Genomic DNA, 16,657 nt, shown 5'->3' on the forward strand with positions numbered 1-16,657 from the left:
CTCCTCTAGGTTTTTTATTTTCTCTAGCATTTCTTCCTTTAGTTGTTCCCTTCTTTTACCTTCCTCCTCTGTCGCCTTCTCTGCTCTCTTTCCCATCTCTATTCTTTCCTCTCTCTCCTCTTCCATCTTCTTCTTGAATTCTTCCAGGGCTTCCTTTATCCTTTCCTCATTTTCTTTCCATTTTTCCTCCCACTTCTCCATCATTCTTTTTCTCTCGTTCCTCTCTTCTTTCATCCCTTCACATGTGTTGTTCAGGGTTTCCTGGAATTTCTCCATTTCCCGGTCTTCTATCTCTTTCTCGTTTCCTTTCTTCGGTGGTGTCCTCAGCGTCAGGTTACTCTTCTCAAACGGGCTTCTCTCTTCTCCTTCCTCGACCTTTTCTCTCTTCTTTGCCTCGTCCTCCGCTGGGCTCCTCTCCTTTCTCTTTCCTCCTTCTTTTATGTCTTTTGCAAAGCTCTCCGATAAACTTCGTTGTTTCAGTCCCCTTCCCCTTCCTCTTCCTCCTCTTCTTGATCCTCTACCCGTCGGCGTGTCCTTCAGTCTATTCCCTGTCTCTCCTCTTTCCTGTGTAAATTCAAATCCCCGCGGGGTTCCGTATTCCTGTTCCTCTCCGCTTCCGTCGTTCCTCTGTTTCCCTATTACCACTTCGTTTATCTGCTCGTAGCTATAGTTCATGCCTTCTCTATCTCCGTCCTTCTCTACTCTATCCTAACCTCTCTTTGCCGCTCTCACCTTTCTCTCCTTCTGTTTTATCCCTCCTCGACGCTCCAGTTCAGATTTTTTGACTTGTTTTTTCTTCACCTTTCCCTTTCTCTCCCGAATCCCTCCTTCTCCCTCTTCTCCGCTTACTACTTTCTAAAACTGTACACTACTAACGCACCTCACTCAAATGCTTCTGATCTAACCAACCGCCAAATCAGACCCTCTCTTTAATATAATAGTATATATTTACAATTGATGAAATTTCTCAATATGTTTTTTTAAAATATCACTTCTATGAAAATTCTTTCCGCATATAAAACATATGTGTTTCCTTTCTTCATGAGTTAGTGAATGTCGTCTTTAATTAGTTAATCTATTGTAAGATTTATGACATATTTTACACGAATATTTACGAAGATTATCATGATACTCAGCAACATGTTTCAGTAAATTTCTTTTGTGTTTTAATACTATTCCACAAATATTGCATGCTGAATGTCGATATGGATGATGTTTATTTATTATTGTATGTAGCTTTAGAAACTGTAGACTTAAAAATTCTACATTACATATTTTGCACAATATCTTAGTTGGATGTTTGTCATTTCTCTCATCATTTTCAAAATGATTTATTTTTTACAGTGAATTATTATTTAAAACAGCTAAAATTTTTACAAGTTTAACTTGCTGATCACTATTAAATATACTCCAATCATTTAAATTGTAATGTTTATCATTTTACGTTATTTGTTGTAAATAATGTAAATACCAAAAGTCGTATTATTTTATTGTAACCGTAGACATAAAAGGTATAGATTGCTAGTGTAGGTTACCAAGAATTTTACTTATAACTGTATGTGTGTAAGAATGTGACAGCATATATTTTATTTATCTTTTATACTATCTATAACTTCTAGAAGGTTTGATTTTGCTTCCTCCTAGAGGAAGCTTTGTAATAGTAAAATTTTCAGTTTCGCTAACACTTCGTAGAAACGCATTTGGAGGTGTTTAGAGTACGAATCATGCGTTTTTAGAAAATGTCGGTGCGGATATGACTTCCAGTAAGATTAATTTTTGCATTGACAATAAATAAATCTTAAGGACAAACTTGTTAATTTTTTAATTTTCTGTATTAAATCTCTATTATTCGTATACGCTCCACCCCAGGCTATTGATTCTACAGCTTATTATGCTATGGAAAAGGCATAATATATCATCATTAAAGTCTCAGTTGGCATTGTTTTCGCAATTTTGTAAAAGATATACACTTGATATTTAGTTTCCTTAATAATTATTTACCGCAAGCCATTTGTGAATTTTCAACAAATTATTATTCATGTTATCTTGGGCTTTTACCTAACTATCCCCTATTGCAATTATAGCAGTATCGTCAGCGTACGACAGAATAGCTTACCGAGGTATCTCTTGAATTATATCATTTATGTACAATATAAATAACAGTGGATCAAGTATCGTATATACTGAGACGGCAGGCCCAGCCCGGGGGATAAGAGAACAGCAACAAATAACTTGCCTGGCGTAGGCAAGTTACCGACCGAGTGGCGCCAGTAGCCACATGTAAATAGTCTACCTAAGCGTTGGTAGAGGGCGTGCGCGCAGATAACACAGGAGAGAGGGAGCATCCCGGGTATATAAGGAGCCCCGGAGCCAGCAGCGAGCATTCATGATCTGGCTCTCAACTGAGCAACGTGCGAATGGTAGTACTCGCTACTTGCTCCGGTCTCCACCATACCCAGTAGTCCATGAGCCCCAGGCTCTCGAAGAGTATGTGTGCAGTCCACTCCCTCTCCTTGTAGACTGAGATCCAGCATCGCTTATCATTGAATATTGAATTATTAAATAAATAAATGAAAGACATTTAAAACATATAAACTATGTTAACCCTAGTTTAGCATTACCCACTCCCATCCCCCCATCAGTTGTGTCACCGGTGTAGGATGGTAGTACCCTGCATTTAGGTGGCGCATCTGGTTCTAGATTCATGGTGAGATGGTAGTACCTCACACATCAGTCTAATAGCTGTGTGGTTTACCTAAGTATGCAGGATATGCGTAGTGGGAATACCCTACTCATCTCCCTCTACACACGAGCAGCTCTCCTCTGGTGGCTCGGCCATTACAGAGGATAGGGAGGTCTTTTGTCCACTCAATAGATATTACCGGGTGGATCAAAGACTGCTATCACTCTTCGACTGTGCTTCTCCCCCGCTTTACTAACTTCGGGTCTCGAATCCTTCACGTTCGCGTATTAACCCTTCGCGGACCGTTTTAATACCTTGTGGTACACCAGTATTTATTAGTAGATTATCACTTACACGACCATCAATTTTTACATTTTGACATCTATTACTAAAGTAACTAGAAAGCAGGATCAGCGCCTGCCCCCTAATTCCTATGTAGTATAATTTATCTAGTAGAATACTATGATCCACTGTGTCGAAAGCCTTCGCCAGATCGAGAAAAGTTACTAAAGTTAGTATACTCTTATCAATATTATTGTACAATACATTCGTTAGGTAATTTAGTGGTGTTCGGAGATTATGTTCGTTTCAGTTACAAAATCGGAAACTCTATTGCGTTTGCGTATTATTTTCTCAAAATTTTTTGCTACGTTCGATATTAATGAAATAAGCCGATAGTTTGTGATTTTATTTTTTTCACCTGCCTTGTAAATTGGCACAATTTCCGCCTCCTTGAGTACATTAGACCAAATACCTGTCCGAATGCATAAATTTATTCTATAAGTTAGTGCATCAGCTACGTAGTTGCCTATTAATTTCAACGTCTTGGAGTTTATCATGTCTACTCCACCACTTCTAATTTTTAATGCATTGATTACAGATGTTACCTCACTCTTGCTCGTTAGATTAATGAAAATGGAATTTGGATTCATAGCCGGTAGTATAAGTACCGCATAATCAGGATTCACAATATGTCCACTCAACTTTCGATCCATCTCACAGAAAAAACTATTCATATTATTAGCTATTTCTGTTTTATCGTTTACTCTCCTATTACTAATTTTTATATTATTTATTGTTTCTTTGGATTTCTTGTTGTCGATTTTATTATTAATAACTTCCCAGAGCTTTTTTGGGTTATTTATATTGCTTTCAAATTGATTTTTGCATCTTTAATAACTTTATCTAACGATTTAGTATATTTTCTGTATTGTAATTTAAGTTGGTCATTGTTGATATCCAGTTTCCACAAATAATATAAAAACTCTTTAGTTTCACATGATTCTATTATTCTACTTGTGATCCAGCTCTTTTTTCTATCTTGTTTATTCTTTCTTTGTTTAGTGGTAGCCATGTATATACAATTTTTGATTTCGTTTGACAGCTCATCCGTCGCTAAGTTAGGATCCTCTATCGACAATATTTCACTCCAGTTTTTGTTCATAGCAATGTTTGTTAACTTTTTATAATTTATAAAGGTTTCTGGCTGTTTTATTTTGTTTTTGGATCTTATTTATTGCAATAAAAATTGGGTAGTGGTCTGTTATTAAAAGTTTCATTTTATATGCAGTTGCTGTTAAATTGTTTATTTTAATGAAAATATTATCGATACAGGAACCTTTCGCGAGTCAACTGGCGGCTTGGCGATACCAACAAAATTAGGGATGTATCAATTCTCAAGGAAATTACGTAGAAACTCCTAAGATTATCATGTTCTAGTAAATCAATGTTAAAATCACCTAGTAATAGGTGATTTTAACATTGATTTACACTTTTAACACTTTTATTCGAAATAAAAATTTTATTTATCTCTAGAATCAATTCGGACTTTGGTATCTCGTGTGACCTATAAACCGCTATCACCTCAAGATTACTTCGGTTATTTAGTTTCATACTTGTATTGATAATCTTAATCCTACCAGTTTCTAACACTGCAGTGTTAGGCCATCACGCCATCATTTTTGTTTGTACTCATAGCCAGATCCTTACAATTCATATATTTTATAATTAGTCTGTTGGAAAGTTTCAGTTCAAGTAACAATTTATGGCTTAGTATTTAAACTCTCAATTGGTAATTTTACTTCTTAAATTTATATACATGATCGTGTTATTTTTATTACTACTGATTTTGTTAAAACTATCAACACTACTGCATGATCTTTCATTTTGGAATGAATCTTTTTGGATCATATCTATGAATTCAAATAAAGCCATATTTACCTATTTCGTTTCTTTGTGCTTCTTTTCTTTGTTTAACGCCGGTGTAGTAGTGTATGAATCTTGTTGTTGCTTCTGTCTTTGAAGCGCTTACCTTGTGAGAGTCCTGTGACTCTATGGTTTGTCTTGTTTTGGTTGTTTTGGAGATACATGTTGTCTTATTGGTGGTATCCTGCTATTAAAGCTTGTGTTGAGTGATGGTATTGTAGAACTCAATAGATAGTCTGCTGAGTCAATGAACTTTTCAGTTTTCTTTTTTCAGGGTGGTGCAGAGATTAGAGTCATATGTAGTATGATTTACATCTAGTTTCAAGGAGTATTTGGCATTACTAAATACACAGTTAACGCACTTAGCAGTTTTACTAGTACATTCACTTATTTTATGTCTTTCAGCACATTTCAGGCCGACAGCTTCATTTATGCCCTTCTTTTCACTGTGTCCAGAACTGCCAAACTTATTGCATGGGCCAATGTTTATTAAGTCGTAGGATTTACAGTTTTGGTATTTTACGAAAATTCTATTTTTAGTTTCTCTTCCATATTTATATGTCTCAGCAGAAACTTCCTTTAACACAGTGCTTAGTTTGCTGTATTTACTCAAGTACATACGCAGAACTTTCCCTTTTCTTGGAAAATCACCGAAATTTCCCATATCGATATCACTCTCAATTTCATCCAAATTCATATTAGTATAGTTATCAATACCAACAATTTTCAACTTAGGATTATTAAGTTCACTTTTTGTTACATTACTGATGAAAAAGGTTGGATCAATAAACAACAACTTGAGGTTAATTTATTGTTTAGTATATTGTAAAAGGCTTGAGAGCCTAGTCGGCGGCACGTCTGCTCACATCGGAGTCTTACAGGCAAGAGAGAGAGTGTATTGTAGAGTACAGCATAGTCTGCTCTACACACGGAATATGATATAATACGTAATAGGCGATTAGAGTATAGCGCGAGACATGCGCGGTTCGTCAGCTCTCGCGTGAGCTCGTCTCAATGTACAAAATCGCAGTTGACCAATAGATGGCGCGACGTGTACCATTTTGGTACTGGTAATCAAGATTATAATACTTACTATATTACAACACGCCTCCTTAAGTTTATAATCTTGATCTTTAGCATTAACTTTTCATTTTCGATACATTTTTCTATTACATTTTAAATTAATCTTAGCGCTTTTCTATTTTCTATAAACTTTGTTTTATTTAGACTTTTCGTTAACATATCTGCTAAATTGAATTGAGAGTCTATTTTTATAATATCAATTATGCCATTTTCATAATTCTCATTAATATAATGATATTGCACTTCAATGTGCTTCGAGTTTTTAGTGAAGTTACCATATTTTGCAATCGCAATTGCACCTGAGTTATCCTCATACACATTAATTGGTTTATCGAATTCTACATTGAACATTTCGCTTAATAAATTTTTTACAAACAATATTTCTGTTACTGCTTCTGACATAGCAGTATATTCTGCGAAAGTTGAACATTTGGTTACAGTGCTTTGTTTATGAGTTTTCCAGAAAATTACATTACCATAAAGTCTTATTACAAAGCCTGTTGTAGATTTTCTATCTACATTATCACCTGCATAATCAGAATCTACCATACAATCTAATATTTCGTTTTTCAAGTTATCACAATATGTCAATTTTAGATCTTTAGTTTTATACAGATATTTTAGGATTCTCAACGCATATTTATAATGTGTTTGGTCGTAGCAACTTTGGTATCGACTTAAATAATTTACGCTATACGCAATATCTGGCCTTGTGCCTGTACTAATGTATAATAATTCTCCTATCAAGTTTCTATATTTTATATTTTCATCAATTTCAATAGCTTGATCTAGTTTTAAATTTGACTCCATTGGAGTATCATATAATTTGGCTTTTTCTAAATTATATTTAGTGGCTAAAGATTCAATGTATTTTGTTTGACTTAAAGTCATTTTTTGTCTATCATCGCTATAATTTATATCAATACCTATATATTGGCTTATTTTGCCTAAATCTTTCATCACAAATCTTTGCATTAGACTAGATTTAACTTTATCTATTTTATTTTTATCTTTGCAACAAATTAGGAGATCATCAACAAAAACTAAAATATATATTGAATCTTTGTTCGTATTATTTACGTATAGACAGTAATCGTAGTTACTTCTCACAAAATTTAAGCTTTCGATAAATTTATTAAAACAATCGTACCAAGCTCTAGGACTTTCTCGCAGTCCGTATAATGCCTTTTGCAGTTTGCAAACTTTATTGTCACCTGTTTCGTAACCTTTTGGTTCATTTATATACACCTCGGTTTTTACATCACCGTTTAAGAAAGCTGTCTCTACATCCATTTGTTCTATAAATAAATTGTTTTTACAACTGTATGACAATAAAATTTTCAAAGTTTGCATTTTTCCTACGGGTGAATAAACATTATCTAAGTATTCCTTTTGTTGAAATCCTCTTACAACTAATCTCGCTTTATACATATTATTGTTTTTCTTTTTGTAGACCCATTTCACATCAATGACTTTTTTGTCTTTTGGCCTTTCAACAATTTGCCAAGTTTTATTTTTCATAAGACTATTGATTTCGGAATCCATCGCAATTTTCCATTGTTTATATTCATTTGAGTTTAACGCCTCCTCGAATGTATTTGGTACATTTGCATCAATATGATTTACATATATAAAATGAGTTACAGGATTTCCGTATCTATTTACAGGACTTTTCTTTCTATTAGATTTTCTTTGTACTTTTAAACTTGAATTATCATTTTCAGCAATATCAGAATTTAATTCATTTTCTCTACTTTCATAATTATCTATACGATTTTCGAAATTTATTTCATTACCCCTACTTGACTCGAGAGTCGAAGTATGGGTAAAAGAGTTTAGTTTGTTTTCTACATTTTCAGATTCGCTATTTTCCAAATCTCTATCTTTTTCATCATCAAGTTTTTCTAAGCAAATAATTTCTGTATTTTCTTCGACTACTTGTACATGTCTAGCATGAATAACTCTACCATTGACGAGAACTTTATAGCCATTTTCTACATAACCTACTAGTACACCTAATTTGGCTTTATCGTCCCATTTGCTTTTTCGCAGCGCTTCTGGTACTCGTACAAAGACTCGACTGCCATAAATTTTTAAATGATCAACATTTGGTTTTTTACCAAAAAATATTTCGTATGGCGTTTTATTTTTGGCTGTATTTGCAATTGTGCGATATTTTAGATAAGCTACTGTTTTCATAATTTCAGGCCAATATCGCCTATGAATTTTTGCTTCACGCATTAAACATCTGCCCATATCCATTGCGGATCTATTATATCTTTCCGCTACTCCATTTAATTCATGGACGTACGGTGGGCATGGCAATAGTTCAATTCCTTTTGATTTTATAAAATCATAAATTTCCTTATTTAAATATTCTTTGCCATTATCACAACGTAATTTCTTAACTCGCTTACTAAATTTATTTTCTACTAAACTAACAAATTCTTTTAAACAACTGGCAGTCTCTGATTTATTTTTAATGCAGAAAATTCTAGTACACTTACTATAATCATCAATGAAAGTTACAAAATATTTTTCTCCCCCATAACCGATTGTGTTATGTGGACCATTTAAATCTGTGTGAATTAATTCTAAAATTTCCGTAGTTTTTGATCTATTATTTTCGAACGGTACATTTGCCATTTTACTCTCTATACAATTTCCACATTTCATTTCGACATTTTCTATTTTTTCTGGCAATCCTTTTACTAATTTATTTTTCACTAATTTGTTCAAATATTGAAAGTTAACATGACCTAATGCTCTATGCCATTTCTCTTTATCAGTTAATTTTAATGAATTTACAAACATTTGCTTATTTTCCTTTTCAATTACATAGCTTTTCATAAAATATAGATTATCCTTTTTGTTTGCGACTGCTATTAATTCTCTATTTTTATTGTAAATTTTGGCATCATCATTTTTTGCTACTACTGTATAATTTTCTGTGACTTTAGAGAAACTCAGTATGTTTTGTCTAATGCCTTGAACATAATAAACATTTTTTACGTCTACTTGTTTTTGATTGTAATAATTTTTAAAAAGTAATTTTATAGTTCCAATTTTAGTAGCTTTCAAACTTTTACCATCAGGTAATTTTACTTCTATAGGATTTTTTAAATATACGAATTTATCAAAATATTTATCATTTTTTACAATGTGGTCTGTGCAGCCACTATCTAGTAACCAATTAATTTGACCTAAACTTTCGCTACTATTTTCTAACGCAGTTATCTGGTTTACCTCTGGGTTGCAGACCTGGGTCAGCCATGCTTCGGATGAGTAGTCGCCCTGTTGTTCGCCTGAAGATTTAGCTTTGGGTTGACCTTGACCTCTGCCTCGCTGATTGTCTCGGTAGTTGCCTCGGTTGAAGCCTCTGTTGAACCCTCTGTTGTAGCCTCGTTGATTTCCTCGTTGGTGACCTCGTTGACCTTGACTGTATTGAGCACCTCGTCCTCGGTTGCTCTGCTGATGTGGTCTCGTACACTCGTTTATGAAGTGGCCAAATTTTCCACAGTTAAAACATTTGCCTTTGGTTTGTACCGCAAAGGTACTGGCATTACTTTTATTATCAGACTCAGCATTAGTCATATTTTTCTCTTTTATTTTCGACTTTACATAGTCTACTGTTCTTTGGTCTTCTGGGATAACATCTATAAAATCCCCAATGTAACTATAGCTTGGTGGTAAAGCTCTAAGTAGATATCTCAATTTTTCGACTTCTTCTAATTTCCCACCAGCTGATTTGAATTCATTAGTTACTTTTTCGAATTCTACAAAAAATTCTTCCACTGAATTATAATTATTTAATTTGATTTCTTCGATTTTTCCTCTGCATATAATTTGCAAAGCTGTTGATTGTGTTAAATACATTTTATCGAATTTTGTTATCATCGCGAGAGCTGTTTTACATTCACCGATGTATTCTAATTGTTTGTCTGAGATAGCACTAATTATCATAGTGCGAGCTTTTAAATCAATCTTTTTCCAATCATCTTCTTTGCCTTTCTATTTATCAGGCATTTCATTTATTGCTGGTTCGTTGCACTCTTTATACTCTAACAGGATCATTAATCTAATTTTCCAACTGGAATAATTTGCACCATCAAACACTGGTATCATAATGTCTTCGATTTTCGCTTGCTTAGCCATTTCTTTTTCTTTTGCACTAATGCTCTCGTATACTTGATTTTTCAATTTAATAATCTTCTTGAGTGCTTTTAAAAATATTTTTCTAATTTGATTTCTTGATTCTTCTTTTAATTCAATATTTTTGGCTTCTAATCCGTCTTCTTGTTTTACTTTAGGCTTAAGCCACAAGTACATGTGCTTAACCTCTAATTTGCACGTGCTCTGAAATAGCACTTCACCACGTGTTTCACTCGCCGACTTTAATCTTCTTGCATCGCACTTAAATCTTGATTAGTTTTTAAAATTCTTTTAATTGTTGAGTAGCTGACGACTTTATCTACGTCACTGAGCTTATATTTTTCTTCTTTAACCCTTTTTGACCGGTTAATTTTCACTTGAAAATCTTTTTCTATCGACAGACGTTTCTATACGAAAATTCGAATATCAATGCTTCACATGCATATAATTTCTCCAGATATTTTCTTCTTTAATTTCACTGTTCAATTTTTCACTGTGCGATTTACTTTTTTTTTTAACAATAACCGTTAACTACTTTCCACGTGGCTTTTCTTCTAACCTCACTTAGTTTTACACTACGTATCTCTCATGTCACTCATATGAGTAGACATGCGGGATAAAATATAAATACCAACCACGCTCTGCTACCATGATGAAAAAGGTTGGATCAATAAACAACAACTTGAGGTTAATTTATTGTTTAGTATATTGTAAAAGGCTTGAGAGCCTAGTCGGCGGCACGTCTGCTCACATCGGAGTCTTACAGGCAAGAGAGAGAGTGTATTGTAGAGTACAGCATAGTCTGCTCTACACACGGAATATGATATAATACGTAATAGGCGATTAGAGTATAGCGCGAGACATGCGCGGTTCGTCAGCTCTCGCGTGAGCTCGTCTCAATGTACAAAATCGCAGTTGACCAATAGATGGCGCGACGTGTACCATTTTGGTACTGGTAATCAAGATTATAATACTTACTATATTACAACAATTACAAAGGCCATTCAATTTTTCTTTGAGAACACTTTCTGTTAATGCTGCACTATCTTTACTTATAAAAATAATGATCACTTCGTCCTTCCTGTTTTTGAAAATGTTCTTAGTTTATATACATTTTTGTGTAGTTAAACTTTCCATAACCGACTGACATCGACTTGGCTGTTATCATTTGTTTACACTGTGATCTTAGGTACTTTTTTGTAGAGGTTTTGTTTGTTTAACAGCAACTTTGTACGAGAAAGTCTTGCAAACTGTTTGATTCGAACTTTTTTGTAGCTTTTCTTTCAAGAGATCATTTTTCTCCTTTAGCTCAGTAACCAGTCTTGTCAATAGTCTGACCTCCGTTTTCAAAAATTCAACTTCACAGTCACTTATAGTTGTTTCTTCAATTCAGCTAATAAATGGCTCCTTATTTTCTCTGATGTATTAGATTTAATCTGGGCAATTAATTTCCTTGTTGAATCATTCGAGTTCTTTACCTCAATTTTTGAAGTTAAATTCTTGTCAATGTGCTCAGTAAAAATTATCAGATGTTTTCCAAAGTATTTAAGTTTTTTGAAACTCTGATCAAAACAGTTGCTATAAAACGCTTCATTACATATGATGCACATTGCAGTTTTAACTTGTTCTCCAGTATAACATGCAAAAAATCTGGATGCTTATCAGAAGGCACGCGTCCTGGCGCCATGTTGAATACATTATGACCTATTTCAGGTAAACATAATAGTTTACTGGCACTCTTTACTCTTTTAGTCTATATGACCGTCTCCAAACCATTTGGAAAAGATAAAGTTTTGAAATCGTTTATTCTACTGATACGGCTATATATATATTTATTTATTTATTTATTTATTTATCTACCAGAAAGAAAATAGAAAGATATTTACACACTTCGCATCCCTGCAAAGATAAACAAAGTTATATGACCGCAGGCCTGGCATTATAATTATAATAAAATAAAATAACAATAAAAACATTGTTGGAACAATACTTGGACAAAATAAAAATTTAGACCTATACTTGGACACTCGAATATTTGCTATTGTGATAAAATAAAAACGTAACCTCAAAAACTAAACTGGATCAGCATTGTCAACATCATTACTAATAATATACTAATGATTTTGATAATATTTTAACAAAAATCTATTCCCAATGATGACTTGAAAAACTGCTTGGAGTCCCATAAGAGAAATTTTTTTCAGTATTATCCAACTTTACCAAAAACGCGATTTCCATAAAGCAGTAGTTGGACACGTTTAATTACAATGTCCACCTACTGGGGCTAAGATCGCGTCCAAGTACTGGTTCAACCGTGTCAAATGATGTCCAACTATACCGTGTTTTTATGCCACTATTTAAAATTTATTTTTATTATAAAAACTGATTGTTTGAGGTCCATGTTTTTTTAAATTAAAAGTTAATTGTGTCAGCTAAACGTTGGTGTTAAAGGATTTTGCTACTTTGCAATTCATCAGTGCGAAATAAATGAGCTTCTAAAATTTTCTCAAAATCTGTCCATGTATTGGGCATTTTACCTTACTTTTATGTTAATTTCTCAGCATCATATAAATTATTTCATATTTAAAATTTTAACTAGGAAAATATATCTTTCAGCTTTCAACAATTTGATTTGATCTATCCTTTAATTATTTTTTGTTGACTCGATTCACTTTTTTCTAACACTTTTAAATTGTTCGGCAGTGCATTAAACGTTGAGATCGCTTTAATATAACAATTCTTATTACTAATTCTCTTTTTATTTATCGGTACTATGATACTTTTATTTCTGGTAATACTAGTTGAGTTGAGGTATAGGTTTTTGAGATCATTGTAGTATAACTTTAAAGCCTCCAGATGAACAATTGTTCGAAATTAAGGGAATTATTTTGAAATAGAGAAATCATGAGGCTGTCGCTCCTTCGTCAGGGATGAAAGGATAATCATCAACTCTGCCAGCAACAATACCAGAGCATGTGTCATCGGGATCAACGAGAAGCTCAACGCTTTCTTAGACAAACACCCAGCAGCATAAACACAAATAGATTCAGAAACATTGACAAGAACACAGACTTAACATACACTATGTTATACCACCACAACAATCATCATCGTATACACACCTCATTAAACCACATAAATTATCTATACTAAGTTCTCCAAACTCTATTACGGACCACATTGAGATGGTGAAACTCTTCTTGTCAGCTCGTCTCTACTACCACGTAACAGCTGTAACCGAGACCTGGCAGAATGAAAAGGTAATAACCATCCCTTCATTAAATAACTACACTATTTACAGACGCGATAGAAACCGCAACGGTTAAGGAGTGGCTCTCTATATGATCATTCGCTGACTGTCAATACTATCTTATCGTCAGATGACGGGTGGTCCGGCAAGCCGGGTAAGCCGAAGTATCTATTGTGCCAGATGTCCGCTAAGGAAGTCCCTCCTATATTCATGGGCGTAGTTTATCATCCTCCGAATGCCCCGTTCCTGAAAATCTAACAACACACATGCATAACTAATCTAGAAAGAATCGCCTACTCTCACACATACAAGAAGATCGATACTCCATTTATCAACGGACAAAATCTTATCGCGACCGTCCTTGACGTAAGAGTACCACGTTTGAATTATGTGTAAATAGTCGAGACTACCATTATTGCCAATGTAAAATATGTACTAACAGATATTGGAGTGCTGGTATGATGCTGTCTAATTATCTCGAAAAACCGCGTTGTTTTACAGAGCACGAAAATTTCTGTTAGTTAATTTTTTTATTTAAGTATAAGAACTTGTAGTCGAAATTTCAGTTGTTTGTTGCCAAAAAAATATATCATTTTTAATCGAATCGGACGATAATCAGTCGTTACTTTAAGGAATGGAGTGTTTATCTGTTCACAATTATTTAATATGTTATAAATAATTGTCGATTGCCAGGTGGACTAGAAAGCGTGTAGCTTGACGTTAGTAATATGATAATAATTAATCAAGAACGAGTTATTAGCGGGAGACAAAATTTCACCTCGTTACAACATACAAGTAAAGAAGGCCAGGCACCCGACAAGAAACCTCTTCACCAGACCTGTAGTGCCACTAGCCATACCCCCGGCAATTCTTTGTAGAAAGATACAGAAAGATTGTTCTTTCTGTACGTCTGTAACGTCAAATACTATAAAACTTGATCCATAAAAATGAATAAATTATCTTTATAAATTCAAATTATACAAAAATAAACATAAAAATTTCTATCCATTCATATTATTTTTGCTGTGATTTAAAGTATAATTTACCTTCTTTCATAGCTGCAAGTTCTAACTTCAATAAAGAATCTTCTGATGTATTTGAACATTTCATTATTCGAAATTTATCGCTAATAGGATTACTCCTATGAGCACTTGATACTGCAGGCCGTTGCCTCACACGATTTTTTATTTTCGTTCTTCGTTTCGGCTTTCCCTAGAAAAAAAACAGTTTTATTAAAATATATTTTCTAAATAATAGTTTATTTAAGTCCCACTTTAAATTTTATGCCCAAACAATGGCATCGACCAGGAAAATCTAGATCCTTATAATCGCGATGCATAGACCGTAATCAAAATGTAGCACGCATGTATATTAACTTTTGTTAAAATTTTAAATTTATAAATGGCACGCTCTAATTACCATCAAAGAAGCATAGCATTAATATTTAGATAAACGTACACTGACCTAAAAAAGGATAACATGCTATCGACCAGTTTTTGGCAAATTAAAACACCTATACGTTGCAGGAACTTTAATTTTCTCACCTGTCAAAAAAGGTATGTCTGTTGTTACAATCCTCAATCAATCAATTACTGCTAGTCTATTTTCTGCGACGTTGCAAACGAACGAGATTCCTCGTATCGACGCGGCCAAGCCCTGAGTGCGCGGGAGAAACAAGCGAGTCGGCTTATTTTTGTCGGCGCCGGCCTGTCTTCAAGTTCGAGGAACGGGCTAGCTAACCGTCAACGTCGGCGCGAGTTTGAGCATCGTTGGCGCGAGAGCGAGCCTCGTCTGCGCGCGCGCTGATTGGACTTCCACATGTTGCGAGCCAATCAGCAGGCACCGATGCGTGGCACGTTATCCGCGCAGACTAAGAGCCAATCGGGCGTGAGCGAAAAGCGCGGGTCCGACGAGCGCGAGAACGAGTAGGAAATATGCCAGTTCTCTCCTGACTGTCGACGAAGCACGTCGACGTTTGCGAGAATTACGTGTTCTCCTTTGCTCGTCGATACCAAGTCGACGATTAGAGGAGATTGGGAGAGTCTCCCGGGTGTGAGAGAGTGCGCAAGAGTGTTACAGGTAGGGCGCGTCGGCACTAGGAAGCGCAAACGCCCGGACGAGCCAGAGACCATCTCGATCTACGAGGAAGGAAGCCAGCCCGCCCTCCATCACCATCCAGAGGACCCGAGCAGCCAGCAGCCTCGGCGTGGGAGAGCCGAGAACGCCAGCCACCATCAGGTCTACGAGAAGTACTGGGAGGCGTCGACAGGAACACCGACGACCACCAACAGCTTTGAGGAGAGAAAAGAACGAGTAAGAGAGTGAGAGAGAGAGAGAGAGAGAGAGAGAGAGAGAGAGCCGTCAGCGAACTGGTCCTGGGCCTGAGCCTGAGTTCTGCCGTCTGCTGCACGAGCGCGACTTGTGTGTGAGCGTGCGAGAATAAGCCCTGCGTGGCTACATTGTGCGCGGGCGGCATCACTGCCACCGCGTTGTAGAGAAGGGCTGAGCGAAATACAGAGTGCAATAAACTATAACCATTGTTTGGGATTATTTCCCCCTCTCCCTAGCGTTCTCCCAAACGTGACGATCGCGCTAAATCCTACGTTAAAGAAAAATCCTAGTGCATGCGAGGCTCTAGGTGTTGCGCACCTATGTTGGGAGGCACAGCGTCACATTTCTTCATGAAAATTAATTTTAACATATATCATTATTCCATTAGCACTCACTTAATCTTAGTTTAAGCAATTTGTTTTATAATAATACTAGAGATCAGATTTTATTCTGGTGAGAATAGTATTGAATTTATTGCAAATTCCGGGTTTCCGTGCATCAAGGGGCGCGACAGCAAAAAGTATGAAGTACGATTTATCGACGGCGCAACCCTATATACTTTGAAATTGTGTTTTCTTAACCTTACAAAAATTCTCGAAAGCATTTAAATCATTACTATTGCGCGTACGCGCAATCTGTTGGTATCTACTTGAATATATTAACCTAATCTTTTATGATTAAAAAGATTCAGCCAAAAACATTTTAAGTTATTAACTTAATATTGCAAGTTGAAAATTTGCTCGGTATATTTCTTTTCGTTCAGAGTTTCCATCCTCTTCCGATTTTTTTCGTCACCTCCGGTTACGTGACTTCCGGTGAGTATTATATTAGGTATTATACACCAGTGGTTAAAGTGGTTCATCTACTTTACCGACATTCGTCTGCTACTCGGCGACACACGCGAATATATGCGCGATGCAATCAATGTCTAAAGCAATAGTAGCTTATTGTCT

The 16,657-nt window shown here is 35.2% G+C and overlaps 1 protein-coding gene across 1 annotated transcript in view; it reads right to left on the bottom strand.

Moving 5' to 3' along the window:
• LOC100115493 overlaps positions 1 to 16,657 on the bottom strand; it is a 245,950-nt gene that overhangs the window by 42,342 nt on the left and 186,951 nt on the right. Inside the window, exon 8 of the mRNA XM_032602169.1 lies at positions 14,420 to 14,585. Coding sequence (XP_032458060.1) covers positions 14,420 to 14,585 — 166 coding nt within the window. The remainder of the gene's footprint in view (positions 1 to 14,419; positions 14,586 to 16,657) is intronic.

The sequence above is a fragment of the Nasonia vitripennis genome (assembly GCF_009193385.2).
Source record: "Nasonia vitripennis strain AsymCx chromosome 5 unlocalized genomic scaffold, Nvit_psr_1.1 chr5_random0006, whole genome shotgun sequence".
Lineage (NCBI taxonomy): Eukaryota > Metazoa > Arthropoda > Insecta > Hymenoptera > Pteromalidae > Nasonia > Nasonia vitripennis.